At 54.4% G+C, this 18,159-nt stretch overlaps 7 protein-coding genes across 7 annotated transcripts; 3 read left to right on the top strand and 4 right to left on the bottom strand.

Annotated features, from left to right (window-relative positions):
* Positions 1-34: 34 nt before the first annotated feature.
* BO72DRAFT_453479 (tubulin gamma complex associated family protein) lies at positions 35-3,526 on the bottom strand. The gene is made up of 2 exons (XM_040945996.1): positions 3,146-3,526; positions 35-3,083 (listed from the first exon to the last, which is right to left on the bottom strand). Exons 1-2 carry the CDS (start codon positions 3,264-3,266, stop codon positions 235-237), a joined length of 2,970 nt encoding a protein of 989 aa, XP_040795663.1. The 5' UTR covers positions 3,267-3,526; the 3' UTR covers positions 35-234.
* BO72DRAFT_453478 (uncharacterized protein) lies at positions 3,514-5,032 on the top strand. Its single transcript, XM_040945995.1, has 4 exons — positions 3,514-3,835; positions 3,920-4,065; positions 4,157-4,349; positions 4,474-5,032. Exons 1-4 carry the CDS (start codon positions 3,655-3,657, stop codon positions 4,821-4,823), a joined length of 870 nt encoding a protein of 289 aa, XP_040795662.1. The 5' UTR covers positions 3,514-3,654; the 3' UTR covers positions 4,824-5,032.
* BO72DRAFT_453477 (isocitrate dehydrogenase (NAD(+)) IDH2) lies at positions 5,003-7,110 on the bottom strand. The gene is made up of 5 exons (XM_040945994.1): positions 6,658-7,110; positions 6,517-6,582; positions 6,255-6,341; positions 6,064-6,186; positions 5,003-6,003 (listed from the first exon to the last, which is right to left on the bottom strand). The coding sequence occupies exons 1-5, from the start codon at positions 6,745-6,747 to the stop codon at positions 5,212-5,214; spliced, it is 1,158 nt and encodes a 385-aa protein (XP_040795661.1). The 5' UTR covers positions 6,748-7,110; the 3' UTR covers positions 5,003-5,211.
* A 98-nt stretch (positions 7,111-7,208) lies between these two features.
* BO72DRAFT_441535 (exocyst subunit SEC5) lies at positions 7,209-10,757 on the top strand. Its single transcript, XM_040943483.1, has 2 exons — positions 7,209-9,914; positions 9,974-10,757. The coding sequence occupies exons 1-2, from the start codon at positions 7,527-7,529 to the stop codon at positions 10,703-10,705; spliced, it is 3,120 nt and encodes a 1,039-aa protein (XP_040795660.1). The 5' UTR covers positions 7,209-7,526; the 3' UTR covers positions 10,706-10,757.
* A 157-nt stretch (positions 10,758-10,914) lies between these two features.
* On the bottom strand, positions 10,915-11,676 carry BO72DRAFT_391513 (uncharacterized protein; the record flags this gene model as incomplete). Its single annotated transcript, XM_040941856.1, has 2 exons — positions 10,915-11,429; positions 11,529-11,676. The coding sequence occupies 2 exons, from the start codon at positions 11,674-11,676 to the stop codon at positions 10,915-10,917; spliced, it is 663 nt and encodes a 220-aa protein (XP_040795659.1).
* Positions 11,677-12,810: 1,134 nt separating this feature from the next.
* On the top strand, positions 12,811-15,266 carry BO72DRAFT_441530 (uncharacterized protein; the record flags this gene model as incomplete). The annotated part of the gene is made up of 3 exons (XM_040943482.1): positions 12,811-13,081; positions 13,231-14,965; positions 15,077-15,266. 3 exons carry the CDS (start codon positions 12,811-12,813, stop codon positions 15,264-15,266), a joined length of 2,196 nt encoding a protein of 731 aa, XP_040795658.1.
* Positions 15,267-15,805: 539 nt separating this feature from the next.
* On the bottom strand, positions 15,806-17,944 carry capA (adenylate cyclase-binding protein). Its single transcript, XM_040945993.1, has 4 exons — positions 17,886-17,944; positions 17,535-17,784; positions 17,178-17,479; positions 15,806-17,124 (listed from the first exon to the last, which is right to left on the bottom strand). The coding sequence occupies exons 1-4, from the start codon at positions 17,930-17,932 to the stop codon at positions 16,092-16,094; spliced, it is 1,632 nt and encodes a 543-aa protein (XP_040795657.1). The 5' UTR covers positions 17,933-17,944; the 3' UTR covers positions 15,806-16,091.
* Positions 17,945-18,159: the final 215 nt, after the last annotated feature.

Raw genomic sequence — 18,159 nt, 5'->3', positions numbered from 1 at the left:
GATACCACTCGAGATACTAGCTTGTTCCACCCTGTCTGGTCCATCTAGGCAACCCAGCCGAAACGAGTTTGAGCCGCTCTACTAGAGGCTTTCCACCATACAACTCATCTTATGATATTATGTACTGTACCTCGCTAAATACACCCACATCCACTTGTAGTAGCTCTCCAACACCCAATTCAGATATAACCCTACATCGTCGCAGACCCGCCAACCCCCAAAAAGATCCCGCCCTCAATAGTAAGCCTTCACCTCCAACCGCGCGAGCAAATGATCAAACACGCTCGTCGGGCCCTCCCTCCCCCACGCTCTCCGTCCAGTCAACGAGGAAGACAGCGGCTCAACACCACTAGCACCACCACCACCACCATCCACCCCCTTCAAGCACGCCAGAAACCCGGCGACCTGTTTCCGGAACAAGAGATACAAGCGACGCACCTCCTCCACGGCCTGGGGACCCCTCACCCCGTCCGCCCCATCGACCAGCGAGAAAGGCGCGAACTCCAGAATCGGAGTGAAGCACGCCTCGAGCCACCGCCTCGCCTTGTCCAGTTGATGATGATTATCATCGTGTTGTGCTTCTTGTGCAGAGCTCTGATCCGACTGCTCCAGCGCCAGCTCCAGCTCCGCCTCGCCGCTCAACATCATCGCCCGCAGCATCTCGTCCAGCATGGCCTCGTGCATCTCGCGGAGCCGCGGCACCGAGCCGCCGGCCGCGTCGATGGCGCCGTCGATGTCCCCGCGGTCCAGACAAGCCTCGACGCGAGCCAGACGGTCCTGGAAGCGCGTCCAAGCCGCGCCGACGGCGACGTGGCAGCAGTAGTCGGCGACAGCGAGGACGAAGTGCTGCGCCTCGACGCGGAAGCGCTGGTAGATGTTGTGCGGGTCGCCGGACAGGGAGGTGCGGGCCGTGGCGTCGCGGATCAGCGTCGTCGCGACGGAGACCATGCGCTGGAGGCGGAGGAGGTGTTTGAAGAGGAGGTCGTATTTGGTGAGGGCGTTCGCAGTGAGGATCGTGGCGAGGACGGCGGTGGGCGGGGTGTAGATTAAGCGGAGGAAGTCGAGCGCTTCGAGCGCGTGCGGGTTGCGCGCGCGTTGGGTGGCGGCGGGGCTGAGCGTGCGGATTGAGAAGCTTAGGGTGTCATTGGGTTGGGGGTTGTTGGTGGGGTTGGTGGTGTTGGTGGTTGAGGAGGAAGATTCGTCGAGAAGGCCGATCAAGACGAGGCGCAGTTCGGAGCTGGCGGGGGGCCAGGTGTCGCGGCTGCGGGTTCCTAGGCGAAGGCCGGTGTGGACGGCGGTGCGGACGATGCCGGATTTGCGCTCGCCGCTGGTCATCTCGGGGTCGAAGAGGGCGTGGAAGAGGCGGGTGGTGAAGAAGCCATCTCCCAGGAGTTGGAAGCGCCATTGGAGGGTGAGGTGGGTGCGCAGGTGGTGTTCTTTGAAGAGCATGTATAGGCAGGCATAGTCGATGAGAATGGCCTGAGAGGAGAGGAGCGGCGCGAGGGACAAGTAAGGTGTAGATGTTAATTCGGGGCTGAGCTCGTGGCTCTGGGTGTGCTGGGACTCGAGATGAAGTGGGCGAGCTTCTTCGATCAGGCGTCCGAGTCGACTCTGCGATAGAGCCGCATCGTCTGGCAGGAGGCCCGCTGTCTTCGAGGCCTTGTCGATGTCGAGCAACTCGAACGCTCCGTCAGTCTCGCTGTGCATCTCGGGATTTGGGGCAAGTGACGTTGCAGCGGCATGTGTGTCGAGCTGTTCCCCTCGGTTGTATTTCAGGATTGCAGCACGCAGCCGCGCCTCGTATTCAGATGCCTTTCTCTGAATCTTCTCGATATCAAACCAGGTGCCAGCACAGTCAAGCTTGACTGACTCAGCCCCATAGGTCGCGTGGCTTGCGATGGGATGTTGTGGGTGATTTCGCTTGAGAAGCCGTAAACTCCGTCCAGTTTCGAAGATAAGCTGTGCCTGGTCCGAAGGAACGAAGGATGGCATCATATCTGGAAGGAATCTATAATCGACTGTTGTCGCCCTAGACGAGAATGTGTGTTTATCCGTTGTCTCGCGAAACACAAAGGTCCTCCCGCTGGACGCGAGCTCAATCGAAGTCGACGTCTCCGGCTGGAAACCCACCCAAGTCTCCACATAAGAAAGCCAAGGTTCCATAACCCGAGCAATAACTTGTCGCAGAAGAGGCTCCATCTGGCCAAAGACCTGCGAGAAGTGGGCCGCTCGTTCAAGGACAATGGAGATTAACTGGGTCTCGGATACTGCTCCCTGGACGGCGTCAACCATGTTCGCTAGCACGTGCACGAGATCCCCACATTGCGCGAAGAGGCTCTTGATCTGAAGGAGTGAAGCAATATGGCTGGCATCTCTGGCGAGTTGCTTTTCAAGGGTATAGATGATGACCGCTGCTGCGCTAGAGAAAGCGCTGAGCGTCGATAGTTCGTTCGACCTGACAGGAATCCTGTCTACAAAGCGTCGAATCTTCTGCATTCTGGTTCCGCACCCAATCAAATCAGTTGTGACCGCCTTGAGTGCAGTAGAAGTGAGGCCGGAGATGCGAAGATTGTCGTGCACGACCTCGAATGTGTTGTGTTGTTCATTGTAGCGAAAGTACCTGGAACCCCTGCCCAATCCGAGTCGAAACAAGGCCTGGAAATAGACACCGTTGCGAACAATGAGATGTCTTTCTGGGCTGTTGTTCTTGGCAGCTTGATGTGCTAATGCCGCGTCGAAGCCTTTGGCGCCGGACTCGCTGAAATATGCGGTTACTTGCTCACGGTGGTTTCGGTCAAGGAACTTCTCCCAGGAATTAAGTGAGACTTCATGGTCAGGGTTCGGCAGAATGTTATCCGGCGCCCAGATGTCATCTATAGGCTGGTGTCCATCTTCTGTTTGTTCCGTCTCCTCGTTGTGATCGAAACTCGTCTCGAACTGGCTTTCGCTGGAGGTATCTAACGTCGGTAGCAGTGGCGGTTCCGGGTCACCGAAGCTGGTTTCGAAAACATCGAGCTCAGGTATCCGAGGCGCAACCTTGTCAAAGATGTCTAGAGGTAGTCTGAAGACTCCGCCGGAGAGATCTAATCAATTGCCATTGGTTAGTCCATTTGCGCGCAACCGTGCCGGCAACAATTGTACACACCTGGTAGCCTCTCATCCCACGGCAGGGCCTCCAACGGCTGCAGACATTGCAGAGTGAACTCGGAGAGTCTCCACAGACCCTCACTCGAGAACGGGTCCCTGACACACTCTTCCGAGTCCATTGTCACTGGTCGAAGAAACAAACCGCACACCGCAACGGCCTCTGAGCAAAGGGTTGCTCCAGACAAATCGTCATCATCGGGGAAATTGCGACGCGTTTCAGACTGACAGCGCGAGATCACCGGCTCACTAATAGGCTGGTTACCTGAAACGGGTTAGTTTCCCCCAGGCTAAGGTACGCCCGGGCCACCGCTTGTTCGGGAAACCGAGAGGAGTTGAACTTGGGAATTCAGGTTCGCCCGCAGCTAACCTGCTGTTGCTTGCATCTCCGGACATTGAGAGCTACAAGGAAGCTCAATCGGCCAAATCACGGCGATAATACCGCCTCTCTAACCGTCCCTTTCGCTTAATTACTTCTCATCACACGCGCGACACACACCAATAATCACTATGCCCCCTCGAAAGAAAGCCAAGCTCACCCCCCCAGGTGGCACCACCGAACCCTCCTCCGCAAGCGCCGCCGCCCCGGGGGGAACCCAACCGCCCGCCGACTACGACCCGGTCACAGACCCCTGGACAGATGAGCAAGAGACAGCATTGTTGAAGGGGATCATCAAATGGAAGCCCGTCGGTACGTTAGGCCCGCAACGATTTCCGCTCGAAGATTTCTTTTGGGCTGACTTGTGTGTGCTGCACCGCACCGCCACCTTGACAGGCATGCATAAACACTTCCGCATGATCGCCATCTCGGAGTTCATGAAGAGTCAAGGATACGCGCCCGCCAATGCCGAACATACTCGAATCCCCGGGATCTGGAAAAAGCTAGGCACTTTGTACAACCTCCCAGCTCTGGATGAACGTGTAAGTCTCTTGACTTGTGTGATGCACCCATCCCCAGGCGCGTCACGGCTTTTGCTAGAGGTTGACTCAAATGTCTTGACGTGCGTTCTAGGAAGATTCCCTGATCACCGATATCCCCGATGACGTCGATGGCACAAAGGAGTTCTATTGCCCATTCGAGCTGCCCGAGGACGAATACGGCGACCTGATGTTCGAGAGAAGACTGGCGATGGAGGGATCCCCGTCGCCGGACCCGAGTGGACCGGCGGATTCGCGAAGAGGGAGCACGGTGGCGGATACGGATGGTACGTTTTGGTTTCCAATGAACCCTAGGCCCTCTCAGTTTTGGGTCCCGACATGGGCGCGCGTTGTGAAGCTCTATGTTCCCGTTGATGGAGATTAACTGACTGTCCCTTTCCGGAGATTTAGAACCCCGCTCGTCTCCCGCGCCCTCGCGAGGAAGGAAACCCGGTCGTGGTGGACGGCAAGGGGGCCGTGGTACGCGCTCATCGCGACTGCAGGTTGAGATTGAGACTGTCGGGAAAAGTTCAGGCAATGGCGAGGACGAAGGGGAGTCGGGCGATGAGTCGGATGAAGGCGATGAGGACGGTTCGGACGGGGCCAAGGACGATAGCGATCCGGACGAGGAGGCCGATGGAGATGCTGGGGGCTCGCCGACGACACGGAGCACGCGGGCGCAGACGTCTCGGTCGAAACAGAAGGAGAAAAAGGGCGCAGGAACAGGTACGAGAAGAGGCGGCCGGAGACGACAGGCTTGAGGAACGCTGTTTGGTGCGCGTGATTGTGTTTTTTTTTTACTACTGCAAGAGTTGATACCTGGAGCTAGGAGCTGGCGTCTGGGGTTTGTCTATCTTTGTACGATTACCTTTGCCTATTTCGATATCACCGCATTTCAGGTGGTATCTATGAATTCTTATCGGGTTTTTGATCATGCTCCCCAACATTAACCACAAATATCATGAAGTGTCACTGTCATTATACATGCACCCAAGCATATCACAGCCTTTTAGGACAAAGAGATAATATAGCATCTACATACATTGAGGGACATATAGAAATTGGAGTACACATTTAGTCTAGTCATTCACAGGCTAAAGGAAAAGAACAAGGTATAAAGAGGGAATAGTACAATCGTAGCTGAATCCCTTACAGACGCGACATGATGGCCTCGGCATACTCGTGGGTCTTGGCCTTACCGCCAAGATCACCGGTGAGGGCCTTACCCTCGGCAAGGGTATCGAAGGTGGCCTTCTGGATACGAGCAGCGTGCTCGGTGAGACCCATGTGCTGAAGCATCATGATACTGCTCAGGAGCAGAGCAGTGGGGTTGGCAAGACCCTTGCCAGCAATGTCGGGGGCGGATCCGTGGACAGCCTCGAAGATCGAGCACTCGTCACCAATGTTACCGGAGGGGGTCAGACCGAGACCACCGATGAGACCGGCGCACATGTCGGAAAGAATGTCACCGTACAGGTTGGGCATGACAAGAACCTTGTCGTTGTAAGGAGCGGGGTCGGTAACGATCTTCAAGCAGGAGTTGTCAAGGAGCTCGGCGTCGAACTCAATGTCGGGGAACTCCTTGGCAATCTCGCGGGCGAGATTGAGGAAGAGACCGTCGGACATCTTCATGATGGTGGCCTTGTGCACGACACGGACCTTCTTCTTGTTGATGGAGCGGGCATACTGGAAGGCGAAGCGGAGGACACGCTCGGAAGCCTCACGGGTGATGAGCTTGATGCTCTGGACAACACCGTCGACGACGACGTGCTCAATGCCGGAGTATTCACCCTCAGTGTTCTCACGGATCAGGACGGTGTCGACGTTGTCGTAGGGGGTCTTGTAGCCGGCAATGGAGCGGCAGGGACGCACGTTGGCGAAGAGGTTGAAGGTACGACGGAGGGTGAGGTTGAGAGAGACGTGTCCCTTACCGACAGGGGTCTATTAAGGGTGCTTATTAGCCAATGCTTCTATAGTAGCCACCGTGGAATGCGAACTTACAGCGAGGGGACCCTTCAGGGCAACGTAGTTCTTCTGCACGCTCTTGATGGCCTCGTCGGGAATGGCGGTCTTGCCATCCTTCAAGATGGGAGTAACATCGACGGGCTCCCACTTGACAGGGGCCTAGATAGCGATACTGGTGAGTATTGGGTGATGCGACACACAGATGGTCGAGAATGGGAGAGCTTTACATTAGCGGCAGCGAAGATATCCTTCACCGACTGGGAGATCTCGGGGCCGATACCATCACCCTCGATCAGGGTAACAGTGTATTTTCCCTAGAACCAAATCGTTAGAGCCATGGTTAGATAGAATTCCGTACAGTATTGTTTGCGAAGCCAGGGAGAAAGGAGGAACTGTCGATGATCGCGGCGGAAGTTGCCGGACCAAAGGACATGGACGGGCAGGTATGGGGAAAAAAAGTTCAGGCGGTTGGCCCGGAGCGCAACATACATCAGAACCCTTCTGTCCCTTGAACTTTGCGACGCGCTCGTCAGCAGCGGCGGAGTAGGAGCGAAGCTATACAGATAGTCAGCTTCAAAGAACTAGCTTGTCCCAAGACGGATCGGGACAAAGGCTCTGTCCGATCCTTACCTGAGAGAGAGGCGACGCAATGCGAGGGGACACACGTGTGGTCCGCAAGCATTGGCGGGCGGGAGCGACAAAGTTCCTAGCAGCGATCATTGTGACAGGTCCCCGAGAATACAACGACGGACGGGTGAGAGGATAAGATAGGAAGGTTTGGTGAAGAAAGAGGGGAGAGGTGAGGAGAGAAAGAGGAGAGGAGGAGAGGAGGAGAGGAGGAGAGGAGGAGAGGAGATGGGAAGGATGGGAAGGGAAAGGCGGCGGGCACGGGCGGTCGGTGCGGGCGGACTGGCTTTGCTGTGTGAAAGCAGTTTGAACCTGAATGAGTGTGAACTTCCTTCCCTGCCCAGTCTCGGCAGCGCCGCTCCCGGTCCGACCAGACCAGCAGCCATCCAGGCATGCCGTGTGTGGCCGTTTGGCCGTTTGGCTGTTTGGCTGTTTGGCTGTTTGGCTGTTTGGCTGTTTGGCTGTTTGGCTGTTTTGGCCAACTGGACCCACGATCAGATAACTGAGCAAGTAGACTACCTAGTACTCCGTACCTCCTACGTATTCCGACCGTCCCTTGTCAGGCCTGCCAGGTGGTGATGCAGTACTAATCTAATGACCTAATGCTGGGAAACACGGCACGTTTTAGCTTTATCCACTACTCTTGTTATCCTTGCCTTCTTAGGAAATCTGACTTCTCTCTTTCTACTCTTGCTCCACCTCATCTAGACTATCTGTACCGTACAGCTGCGTGTGACTGTATGACGCTGTGACAGCCTAATTGTCTTCTCCTTAGTCTGTCGCACGTTTAGCACAACGACGACGACCACCACCACTACCTCTTCCTCACCACCCTCCTTCCTCCTCCCTCGGTGATCCCGCTCGTCCTCACCATGGCCGAGGTCGACGTGGCCAGTTACTATAATCTCCCATCGGCTTATCCTGAAGAATGGCCCGCAGAGTTGGACGAAAGCGATCCGGAGGAAGCCGAGGCGCTGGAACGCCGCGGCTCTCGCTCGGAACGGTCTCGCTACTTCGCCTTGGAGCGCAATAATAGCACTCGAAAGAGTGTCACCTTGGGCTCATTTAAAGGCAATAATGGGCGGGAGAATCTCAAGGTGGATGAACCGGACCCCCTTGGAATGGGCGACAGCGTGCTCAAGATCCTTAAAGCTCGAGGCTTATCTCTGGACGAAGAGAGCCGTTTGCGAAACCAATTCTTGCTCTCTTCAACCTCGTTCTCCCCTTCACTGTTTCTTTCTCAAGTACATTCCGACGCGTCGATACAATCCCTCCTCGATGGCCTCGATTGTCTCTCCCGATCCATCGACCAGAAGTCCGCATCCCTGAAAGTCCTCGTCGAAGCAAACTTTGAGCGCTTCGTCCGAGCGAAGGCCACGATTGATAGTGTCTATACGGAAATGAAAACCCAAGGTCAGAAGGAGGAACTGTTAAGCCCCCAAGGTCACCGCAGGTCGGTTGGACATTTCCGAAACCTTTCCGGTAGCAGGCACAGCATCTCCACTACCGCCATTACAGAGGTTGGACCCGGAAAGAATGCTCTCACCAAGGAGAGCGAGTACGGCATGAAGGGTATCCGAGTGCCTCTGCTGGAAGCGTCCGTTAAGGCTGAGGAGGTGTGGGGGCCAGCTTTGGGCGGTCGCGAGAGAGAGCAGGTGCTGAAATCAGTGGTGGAAATGATGGAAAAGCACCGGGATATCTACGAGATCGGAGGGCAACTGTCTAAGTCGATCAAGCAGCGAGATTATGATTCCGTTTTTGAGCAATTTCGCAAAGCACGCTCTCTTGCGAAGACCGCCAAGAACATCGCCGAAACCGCGACAGGGAGGGACCGGCCACTGACCGATGAGGAAACGCACGTTATCTTGGCCATGGGAAGGATGTGGATAGATGTGGACCAACAGATCCAAGCGTTCAAGCGTGATCTGTGGAGGCGTTTGAGTGACGCGCCTACAACATCAACGACCATCACAGCAACTGGTCCAGTCGAGGAGCACATGGAGTTGATATGTGCTCTTCTAGAATTAGGGGTGGATGACAATCCTATCTGGGTTTGGCTTCTTAGCCGATATGATTTTCTCAAGACCAAGATCATAGCTTTCTGTGAGCGTTGCAAATCAGAGATAGAGATCTTGAGACGCCGGCTTGCTAGCGGTGAGAAACCGACACCTCAAGCAGTGGCCTCGTATCTACGCCTCGCACCACGTGATAATTCCAAAGAAAACGAGTCAATGCGAGATACTGATCAGGTGATTGAGTTGTGGGGGTGCATCAATACCTACTTGACCAGGCTTTTATCTTCTCAGGGGGGTCTTCTTGGTGAAGTTTTCGACTTCTGGGAGGTAGCGCAATCCTTCATCGACGGCAGCAAGCAAAAGCTTTTACCAGCCGGGTTCGAGGGGGAAAGCCGTAAGCACCACCGGCTGTCCTCCAGTGATGTGAGGGATCTGCAGAAAGGCGCCGTTGAGCTTATTAACTTGATTCGCGAGAGTGTACTGTCCCTGTTTGCTGACCCGCCAGTGGATGATGTGTCTCTCCTCACATCTCCGATCTCTGCAGCGAGTCCCAACAGCCCAGGAAGCCTCGGAGTGACTCCTACAGAATCGCGTTTCAAGCTGGACCCCAAGAACATGCCCTTTCCCACTCCCAAACGCGGGGAATATTGGGAAGACTATGCCTTCTGGCCGCCCTTCTCGAATTCCGTCAGCGGTGTGCATTATCTCAGTCAATTTCTGGTAACAATTGGAACAGCGGCTAGTGAAATGGCCGCTTTGGAGCCGGTGTCGAGCAGCGGCAATACTCACGATCTCCTCAAATCGCTTGTTAGTGTCGCCCGTGAGCGCTCCGTGCGTGTGGCCTGCGCGGCCTGGGGCAAAGATGCCGAAATTTGCAAGATGCTTGAAGACTGGACACGAGACCCGGAAAGAAGGGATCTTACGAAGATGCCTGGCCTATTCGTTTCCTTTGAGAATGCCATCATCAGTGGCATGCAAAGAATACTCTATATCTCGGAAGCTATGGTGAAGGCGGGCTCTGTAGATATCGTTACACAGCCATCTACAAAGCTGTTGCTCATGGTGCGCGGCCAGTTTGTGTCGAGCGTCTACAAAGCTCTCAGTGGACTCGTCGAGAATGCGGAACATCCCGCATCTACAGACGGGGAAGATGAGTGGGTTCTAGCTGGACCGACAATCACCAGAACCACAACTGATCCAGCAACATCCCTGCTTATAGCAGACGCGGTGGATGTTCGTGATCGTGTGAGTACTTGCCCTGGCCCTTTTCCCAACTGCTTTATTGGAAATTGACTGTGATATAGAATGTGCGCCTGCTGTTGACTTTATCGAACATCAAGGCCTTCCAAGCCGACCTTGTTCCTCAGCTAGTTGCATACTTTGAGAACTCCTTCTCGGTGAAATTGACCGAAGAGGCAACGACTATCCGGGACGTACTCGGCCAGATAGAAGATCGTTTGTTCCAATCATACACCAAGCCGACCATCAACAAACTAAACTCCACAATCATTGAGAGCATTGCTGGACCCGACTGGGAACCAGCTGGTGACTCGCGGCCAGAGCAGGTTCGCCCATATGTGTATAACGCGATGTTGGCACTTGTATTGGTTCATACAGAAATCACAACCACAATTCCGTCCACCCTGTTGACCACGGGAAGTCGTTCACTCTCGGCCGCACAGTCGCCTCTGCTATCGGTCATCCTCACATATCTGTTGACCCAGATCTCAACATCTCTTTTGACCGCCTTCAGCACACGGTCCCAGTATACGCTCGCAGCTTTGATGCAGGCGACGCTCGATACGGAGTTCATCGCGCAAACCATGTCCCAATACTCAACTGACGAGGCATCAGCCATCCAGAGCCAAATCTATGTGGAACTGGACCGTCGAACCACTCACGAAGCTCGCGCGCGACTGCAGTCAGAGCTGAGCGAAATGCGGGTCACCCTCAAGCGATTGAGGGAGAGGACAAAGGGGGAATTCGCTTGTTTCAGAAAACCACGCAGCGGCGGAGGGCACAAAGCTTCCGCATGAGTATTCTTTCAGCACTAGCTATGTTATGCATATGAGTCCAAAATAATCTCACACAACATACATACGTAGATGCATGCACCCGAGTATGTACAATAAATCAATCAATTTCGAACTCTTAACGTAATAAGTTCGCGGGTATCATATTTTTTACCAGTTCTTGCTCCCTCTTCAGGAATCGCATCCCTGTTCCAAGCTCCGCCTCTTTTTTTTTACGTTGATCCAACCATCCGTTGCACCCGACTCAGCAACACCGTACTCTCCCTCCCCAATCTCCTCTTCCCACTCTGGTCCGGCTTCTTAGCCCGAGCCATAGCCTCCCGATCCTTCTGCCTAAACTCCCTCTCCTCCCTCCGCCTCTCGGCCTCCTTCTTCCGCTTCTCCGCCAGCTCCAACTCCTTCGCAAAAGCCGACGGCTTCGGTTTCCGGGCCCGACGGCCCCCCCGCGCATCGCGGCCGCCGTTGTCCGCTCGTTGACCAGCAGCAGGCTTGGGCGTCGGCTCCGGCTCCGGCTCGTTCAGCATCGCGATTCGGTCCGGGTGCAGTTCCAAGGATGCGGACGCGGGCTCGGGCTCGACTACGTCTTCTTCCTCCTTGTTGCCTTCTTCATATTGATCGGCCGTGTAGATAGGCTTGGGCGGGGCCGCTGCCAGCGCTTCGTCGCGGATTTTGGCATACGCTTTCTTGACCTTGGCTTTTTGGATCAGGTCGGATTTGATCTTCTGGGCTATGTTTTGGGGTGGGTGCATGTTAGCTAAGTGCTATGGGAGGATAAAAGGTGCGGGAATTTTGGAGGGGCATTGCGGATGGAAGAAATGCGACTTACTTTTGCGACGATAAGTGCCATCGGGTAGATTGGCAGGGCCGACGGAGAAGCCCTTTCGTTTTTTGACTGGCGCATCGCCGCCGGCGGTCGTTGCGGCTGGTCGCGTTTCTTCGGGGTTGGTCTCGTCGCGGGTGCGTTTGGGTGCCATGGTGGATTTGTTTGGGTGTGGTTGTGGTGGGTGTGGTGGTTATAGTGGTGGTGATAAAATGTTTAAGGTATGGTTCTTGAAACTTTGTGGTGTGTGCCTGTCTGGCCCAGGGTTTTTCAAACGGACAGCAAAAAGATTGGACGTGATAAGGCCAAGTTAAGACGGTGTAGGTCACACTGTATGAAAGAAAGTATCGGGCAACAATTGCGATACTTTGCTGTCCCACCTGATTGTTTCTCTGGGAAAAGGACTTGAAAAAAAAAAAAAAAGGTTTAGCAGCAGCAACGGGGAGAAGATCCCGTGCCGCAACGACCGCCGGAAAAAGTTGGAGTCGTACAGGATCGGCCTCGTCAGGTACAGTACATGTACAGTTCTCCTCGTAACAAGGATTCTTTTTGTGAGTTGTCACCAACAGACAAGTGACACGATAGCTCGGGTGCACACAATGTGGCAGAAGTTAGAGTGTACTTAAGAGGAGAAAACAAGTCATATTTCCAGAAGAACTCGTGGGACAAGGAGAGGGGGAAAGCAAGAGTGAGTTAAGTTATGGGTTGGTCTGGATTACTGTACCGTCATGGGGGGTATTGATTCATTAGTTCCGCCTTTTCGCCCCCCCCCCCCCTGCGGCTTCTCCTCATTCTTCTTATTCTTCTTTTTATGAGCTCGACTATTAACTTGCTCGTACTACTACCAACTGACCAACTACCACCACCACCACCACCATTCTTGCTGCAATCTCCTCAAGTTACCCTCAACTGCGGTGGATCTTGTTCTTTACTGACTGTCTTCGTGGTATTATTTGCCTGTGTACTTACTTACTTATCTTCTGCTTCATCTCATCTTTTGTCTGTCCATCTTGATCGGTTTAGCTTTGCCATCACCTTATCATGTTGTAACCGCCTCATCCCGCGGTCGATCCATTCAATTCCGTCCAGGCCATACATACTCCACCAGTCCACCTCACGGTGACTCCTCCGCCACTTCGGCCTGACGTGCCACAGCACAGCTCTGATCCTTCCCCTTACCAATATATTAAGACTCCTTGTTCCCTTTCCTGCAAGCTCTTCTACCTTTTAGGGCTGAGATGTTTGCCGTTTCTGCACCTCCCATTGCCCGTCCCATCTTCCGGTGACCATGCCAATCTTTCAATATATGGACCCCGAACGGTCCAGTGACTTATGGTCTGATGACCATTGCTCAGGTCAAGAGATTCAAAATCGAACCATAGCTCCCTGGGAGGACTCTCACATTTCTTCCTCTGGGTTGCGCCCCTCCTCTAGGGACCAGTATAGTAACCCCGAAGGTCCCTCGCCGTTCGATGTATATGACGCAAACGACCGCGGGAAACCAATAGAGCGGTTCAGAAATATCGACGATTTGAAATGGATTCACCATCGCTCCGTATGTCTAGTTATCCTTGAAAAGTCGAGTCTTGCTGCAGCTCCTCTCACTGTCGAAAAAAAATAACTCCTTATTCAACCTATGTAAGGTTTGCAATGATATACCTGCTAACTTGATGGATACAGCTGGGAGAGGCGAATGCCAGTCACGAAGCTCCCCCTTATATTCCACAAAAATACTCCGCTATGAAGGATCAACTAATAGAATCAAATGATGCGAGTGATCAGCTCCCTTCAGACGACCAACAGCTGGCGTCTCCAGCCGATATTGAGCGTCCTCGTTCGGCCCTACACGCTGGGGATTTCCGAGAAGGTAGCTCACAGAACCAGATTCGACAACAATCACAAGACCCGGCATCGCCTAGCTTTGCTCACGACGTACACTACTCGCCTCTCAGCTCTTCTCCAACTACCCCGTGGTTCAGCACAACCGTGTTTCCTGCTGCCTCTGAACGACAAGTCCCATCACATCCATCTACAAACCCGGCAGCACGCTCTCGTGCCCCCTCGCTGGGATCGTTCCCGTCAAGTTATGTTCTCAAAGCACCCACGAGTCCACTCGTCCACCAAGCCAACATCACAGATCTGGACTTCTCGCCACGACCGGAACATTTTAGCTATATTGGCTCCCCTGAGAAAGCCAGCCGCCGGCGCACACTTCCGCCAGAGACTTTTCGAGACATGCAGATTCCTGATTTTACCCATAGACGAGAGACGCATCTTCATCCAGACTCATCGATGAGGGAATGGAATAAAGCCTTGGCCCATCAGTCCCAACCACCAAGACGGTCTTTGACCTCGGGTTATACCCTCCAGCTTGCTTCGTCGGTTCAGACAGCGCATTCCAAATTTAGGCGACCCTCTATTGGCTCCGAGGTCTCGTCCAGAGCATTGGCGCCCATGGTGGGCTCATACGAGGAGTCCATCCTTCGAGGAAGGATGTCGACGAACCCTTCCAAACCGCTGGACTTCACTGCACAGATAGGGGTTCTGGGTAAAGGCAAATGTAAAGGCAGCCTTAAGTGTCCGCCCCATGTCACGATTCCATTCCCTGCCGTGTTTTACAGCTATCCCACCTCAGGATGTGGGCGTTCAATATCGGACGATAGCCCCAGTCCGTATGTGGGCATGATTGACCTTGATAGTTCCCTTCCCAAGGACACATCGAGCGACAGTCGACGCCGGAAACACCGTCATCAAAGCCCTGGGAGCATGCATAATGACCAACACATCCGGTCTCCACTTGACTCAAGGTCGAATGATCAAGAGCTTCTACGTATTTTGGAGAAAAAGCATAGAAGGGCGGAGTCCCCAAAATCGCCGCCGGGCGGCTGTTATCGGATCCCGCAGCAAGGCCAATTACAGGTTATGATAAAGAATCCGAACAAAACTGCCGTCAAGCTGTTCCTCGTTCCTTATGACCTCACTGATATGGAGCCTGGAACTAAGACGTTCATTCGCCAACGGAGCTATTCCGCAGGCCCCATAATCGATATGCCCCTGAGTGCGCGAAAGAACTACGGGACGGATCGTCCTGAGGCATCTTTGAATGCTTCGGAAGATCCAAAGGACAAGCCAATTCTACGTTACTTGATTCACTTGAACATTTGCTGCCCTTCAAAAGGTCGATTTTACCTGCATTCAAGTATCCGTGTTGTCTTCGCCAACCGAGTACCCGACGGCAAGGAGAAGCTACGAAATGAAATTCAACTGCCTTACCCGCGCTATTCACCCTACAAGGCCTCACGAGAGGCCCACCCAGTACATTCGAGTTCTGTGGGCGAGAAGCGGTCGCGAAAGTCAACGCCTGGCCATCCTGCGAAGCCTGAACTTCCCGGCTTTGCCGAGATGTCTCATCCGGGCTACCCGCCTCATTTACAATGCAACCCGTTCGCACGGCATCTTACGACTCACGAGGTGTCCACTCTTCCAAGTGACGAGAACTTCGTTGGGCGCGAGCCGTCGCCACATCCTCTAGCAGGCCGCCTACCAGCGAGAAGGCACGTCAGTCCATCTTACGCACACGCTGAGCTGCGCAACATTAAAGCTGGGCTCTATAGCAAGCTCCATAAGGGCGAGCACGGCTACGGCGGTTATTCGCCCGGTGGAACCGAAGTCGGTGACAGTCTCCTTGCAAAGCGACTACGGGGCCTGGATGTACAAAGACAGAAACACTTTCATCCCCACTGATTTGCCCTCGACGAGCTAAGCGCTGATGTGTAACCTGGTCTGTGACCGTTCCAGCGCGATCGGTAAAATCTAACATTCTTCTGCTCTCTTTCCCTTCCTCCGAAGGCGATGTGTACCTCAACCGGTATCCCCTACTTTTGGGGTGATGCCTGATGCCTTGAAGATCACACCCTTTCCCCGCTAACAAGCAGCTCATACGAATGGGATGCAGGCTCATCTCACGATCTGATCATATCAGTGTCCGTTTATATCCCTTGCTAGTTACCGACCCGGCCCAAAGGTTACGACTACTCCTATCGGACTAGCTTTCTATACCCAACATGTCTATAGCTTTCATAATCCCCTCCTTTCTGAAATCGTCGCCACTGTGTGTGCTAAGGGAACCGTCACTTTGCGCGGCTTCAAGGGGGCGGGACTCTCTTATCTGTTCTTTGGTACTCTTGGGGGTCGAGCCCCAATGTAATAGCAGCTCATTCTACGGCACTTCTTTCGGTACGCTGGCGTTTGTTCGAGGAGTAGATGAATACCAAAGTTGATTCTTCTTCTGGCAGCGTATCATGGAAGTAGTCTTTCTACCTGTGATGATTCCAGGAAACAAAGGTCTGCAAAGCACACAGTGTGGAAAGCATATTCAACACCAAAAAAATTGGATTTAAATAGAAACAGATCTATCTACAATATATGGCAATGGAGGGGAGAAAAGGGATCTTCTTTTCTCTCCCCTGTGTCACATCTACCAAATCGAACCTGAGCGTCGCGGAGGAGGATTAGTCGTCACACCCGCGAAGGAAACGATTCGAGTTTGTAAGCGGAAAGTCGGGACTTCTAACCCGCGTGCTCGACGATCTCGCTGACCAGGACTCCATCCTTGACGTAGGACTTGATCTGCTCGGGAAGCGGGCACTCCTTGGTGTCGTCGTCGGTGCCCTCCTTGGGGGGCAGCATGACGTTGATGGCGGTGGACTTGCTGGAGAAGACCTCGGTGGCCAGGCTCTGCTGGCCGAGGTAGACGGTGGCGCCGTCGACCTGGTCGAGGAGCAGGGTGGGGACGACGCCGTCGATCTGCAGAGCGAACTTGGCGGACTTGATGACGTCGAGGCTGCTGACGAGGGAGTCGACGATGATGGACAGGCCGGTGCAGTTGTCGATGGAGATGGCGTTGGCCTTGTTGCTGACCTTGATGATGGTCTTGTTGCAGCGCGAGATCAGGATCGACTGGTTCTGCTGGGCGTTGATCTCGACGATGCCGCCCGGGTTGTCGAAGTGCTCGACGAGCCACTTGTTGCCCTCCAAGTCCTTGCGCGGCGGCTTGCGCGAGCGCATACTCTCGGGCTTGGGCTTGGTGCTGGGCGGCGCAGGGGACCGGGCCCGCGACGTGGGCGAGGAGACGGAGCTGCCTTGCGAGCTGGGCCGCTCAGGCACCACGGAGCTGGTCCGCAGGCTGGGGTTCTTGTGCGTCATCTCGGACTTGTCGACCTTGCGGAGGCCGGAGGTCACGGCGTCGCCGCGGTTCAATTGGTCGAAGACGGCGGACATGTCGGGGCTAGAGCCGGGGGCGCTGGAGGGAGGTGGGGGGACGCCGGGGGGCGGAGGCGGAGGCGGGGGAGCGCCGCCATTACCGCCAGAGACGTTGATAGTAGGTACAGGGGGAGGGGGAGGGGGAGGGGGCGCGGTTCTATTTTCGCTAGGGGATGAGGCCGAGCTGCTGCCGCTCTTGACCTGGCGCAGGGCCTCTTGGGCGTCGATGCCGTCCTGGTCGTTCCAGGTCAGACCTTTGGGGTAGTGTTTCTTGAGGTAGGCGGCGAGGGATTTGAAGATCTGGTAGTAGGCTTGGATGTATTGGACATGAGTGCGGTCTCTGTAAGGGCAACGTTAGCAGGTGCCAAGCTGGAGTTTGGGTGGAGTACGCACTTCTCCTTGTAGTCCTTCAGTACTTTGTTGCCATAGTATTCGATGCCGCCAACAATTTCAGTGACGAAATCAGCAGGCTTGCTGGCGAAGAACCAGCCAAGAGCAACAATGCCCTCCGCTACTGCGCTCAGGTGGTTGAACAAATGCGAGGCCCGGTTAGACTCGCGGATGTTATTGATGCTGTCCGAAGCATTGTGAAGCTCCGTCATGAGCTCCGGGGGCTGCTGGTCGGGCTTCTTGGCTTTAGTCGAGACGTAGAGGTAGGTGCGCTCGGCTTCGAAGGCCTGCTGAACGGCTCTCGACTAACAAAAAGCTTTAGCTGAGGGAACATGAATTGGATCATATAGCCCAACGTACCTGCTCGCCGACCAATCCATTAATCTTCTGTCCCAATTCCACGAAAGTCCGCACGTCTTCGTTGATCAGTGTGTCGAAGTCCTGGATCTGTGGCGGCACGGGAGGAGCCGCGGGGGTAGCTGGAGGAGCCGCCTTTGGAGTCTCAGGAGTGGCCGTCTCAGGCGCAGCGATAGCACCGATGGTCTTGGGCGAGTTGGGGTCGTCCAGCGACATCGCCATGTCTTCCAGGCGGGAAGTCGCGGCTTCCAGCCTGTGGTGAGGTATACATGGTCAGTGTCATGAGGGGGACATTGAATGAAGTCTGGAGGTTGAATTCCCAATACATCCGGCGCCTGGATCGCAATAACGTACCGCTTGATGAGGGTTGTGAGATTATGCATGTGGCTTCCTGACGCCATCTTGAAAGCCCCTGTTGAAGTAAGGAGGTAGGTATCGGAGAATAATCAGGGAGAGACTAGGTCAGAAGGCTACGGGTTGTGAATGCAAGCTGTGCAATTCAAATGATGAAAAGCGGCAGCAGCAGAAAGAAAAGAGAGAGTTAGGCTGCTGAGCAGAAGAAGGGAAATGCTGTGGAAGGCAGCAACAATTGCGAGTGAGGAGGTCAGTGGGATGATGTTGATTGACA

Source organism: Aspergillus fijiensis (genome assembly GCF_003184825.1).
Source record: "Aspergillus fijiensis CBS 313.89 unplaced genomic scaffold BO72scaffold_93, whole genome shotgun sequence".
NCBI classification, from domain to species: domain Eukaryota; kingdom Fungi; phylum Ascomycota; class Eurotiomycetes; order Eurotiales; family Aspergillaceae; genus Aspergillus; species Aspergillus fijiensis.
Note: the sequence above shows the minus strand (reverse complement) of the source record. Positions and strands in the feature narration are given on the sequence as shown.

Coding starts and splice junctions, on each gene's coding strand:
- BO72DRAFT_453478 (XM_040945995.1), top strand. CDS start 3,655: ATGCCCCCTCGAAAGAAAGCCAAGCTCACCCCCCCAGGTGGCACCACC. Junction 3,836..3,919: donor CATCAAATGGAAGCCCGTCG/GTACGTTAGGCC, acceptor CCACCTTGACAG/GCATGCATAAACACTTCCGC. Junction 4,066..4,156: donor TCCCAGCTCTGGATGAACGT/GTAAGTCTCTTG, acceptor CGTGCGTTCTAG/GAAGATTCCCTGATCACCGA.
- BO72DRAFT_441535 (XM_040943483.1), top strand. CDS start 7,527: ATGGCCGAGGTCGACGTGGCCAGTTACTATAATCTCCCATCGGCTTAT. Junction 9,915..9,973: donor CGGTGGATGTTCGTGATCGT/GTGAGTACTTGC, acceptor ACTGTGATATAG/AATGTGCGCCTGCTGTTGAC.
- capA (XM_040945993.1), bottom strand. CDS start 17,932: ATGGCGTCAGGAAGCCACATGCATAATCTCACAACCCTCATCAAGCG. Junction 17,785..17,885: donor CTCACAACCCTCATCAAGCG/GTACGTTATTGC, acceptor ACCTCACCACAG/GCTGGAAGCCGCGACTTCCC. Junction 17,125..17,177: donor CTGAAGGACTACAAGGAGAA/GTGCGTACTCCA, acceptor TTGCCCTTACAG/AGACCGCACTCATGTCCAAT.
- BO72DRAFT_453477 (XM_040945994.1), bottom strand. CDS start 6,747: ATGATCGCTGCTAGGAACTTTGTCGCTCCCGCCCGCCAATGCTTGCGG. Junction 6,187..6,254: donor ATATCTTCGCTGCCGCTAAT/GTAAAGCTCTCC, acceptor ATCGCTATCTAG/GCCCCTGTCAAGTGGGAGCC. Junction 6,004..6,063: donor CCCTGAAGGGTCCCCTCGCT/GTAAGTTCGCAT, acceptor CACCCTTAATAG/ACCCCTGTCGGTAAGGGACA.
- BO72DRAFT_453479 (XM_040945996.1), bottom strand. CDS start 3,266: ATGGACTCGGAAGAGTGTGTCAGGGACCCGTTCTCGAGTGAGGGTCTG. Junction 3,084..3,145: donor GTGGGATGAGAGGCTACCAG/GTGTGTACAATT, acceptor GCAATTGATTAG/ATCTCTCCGGCGGAGTCTTC.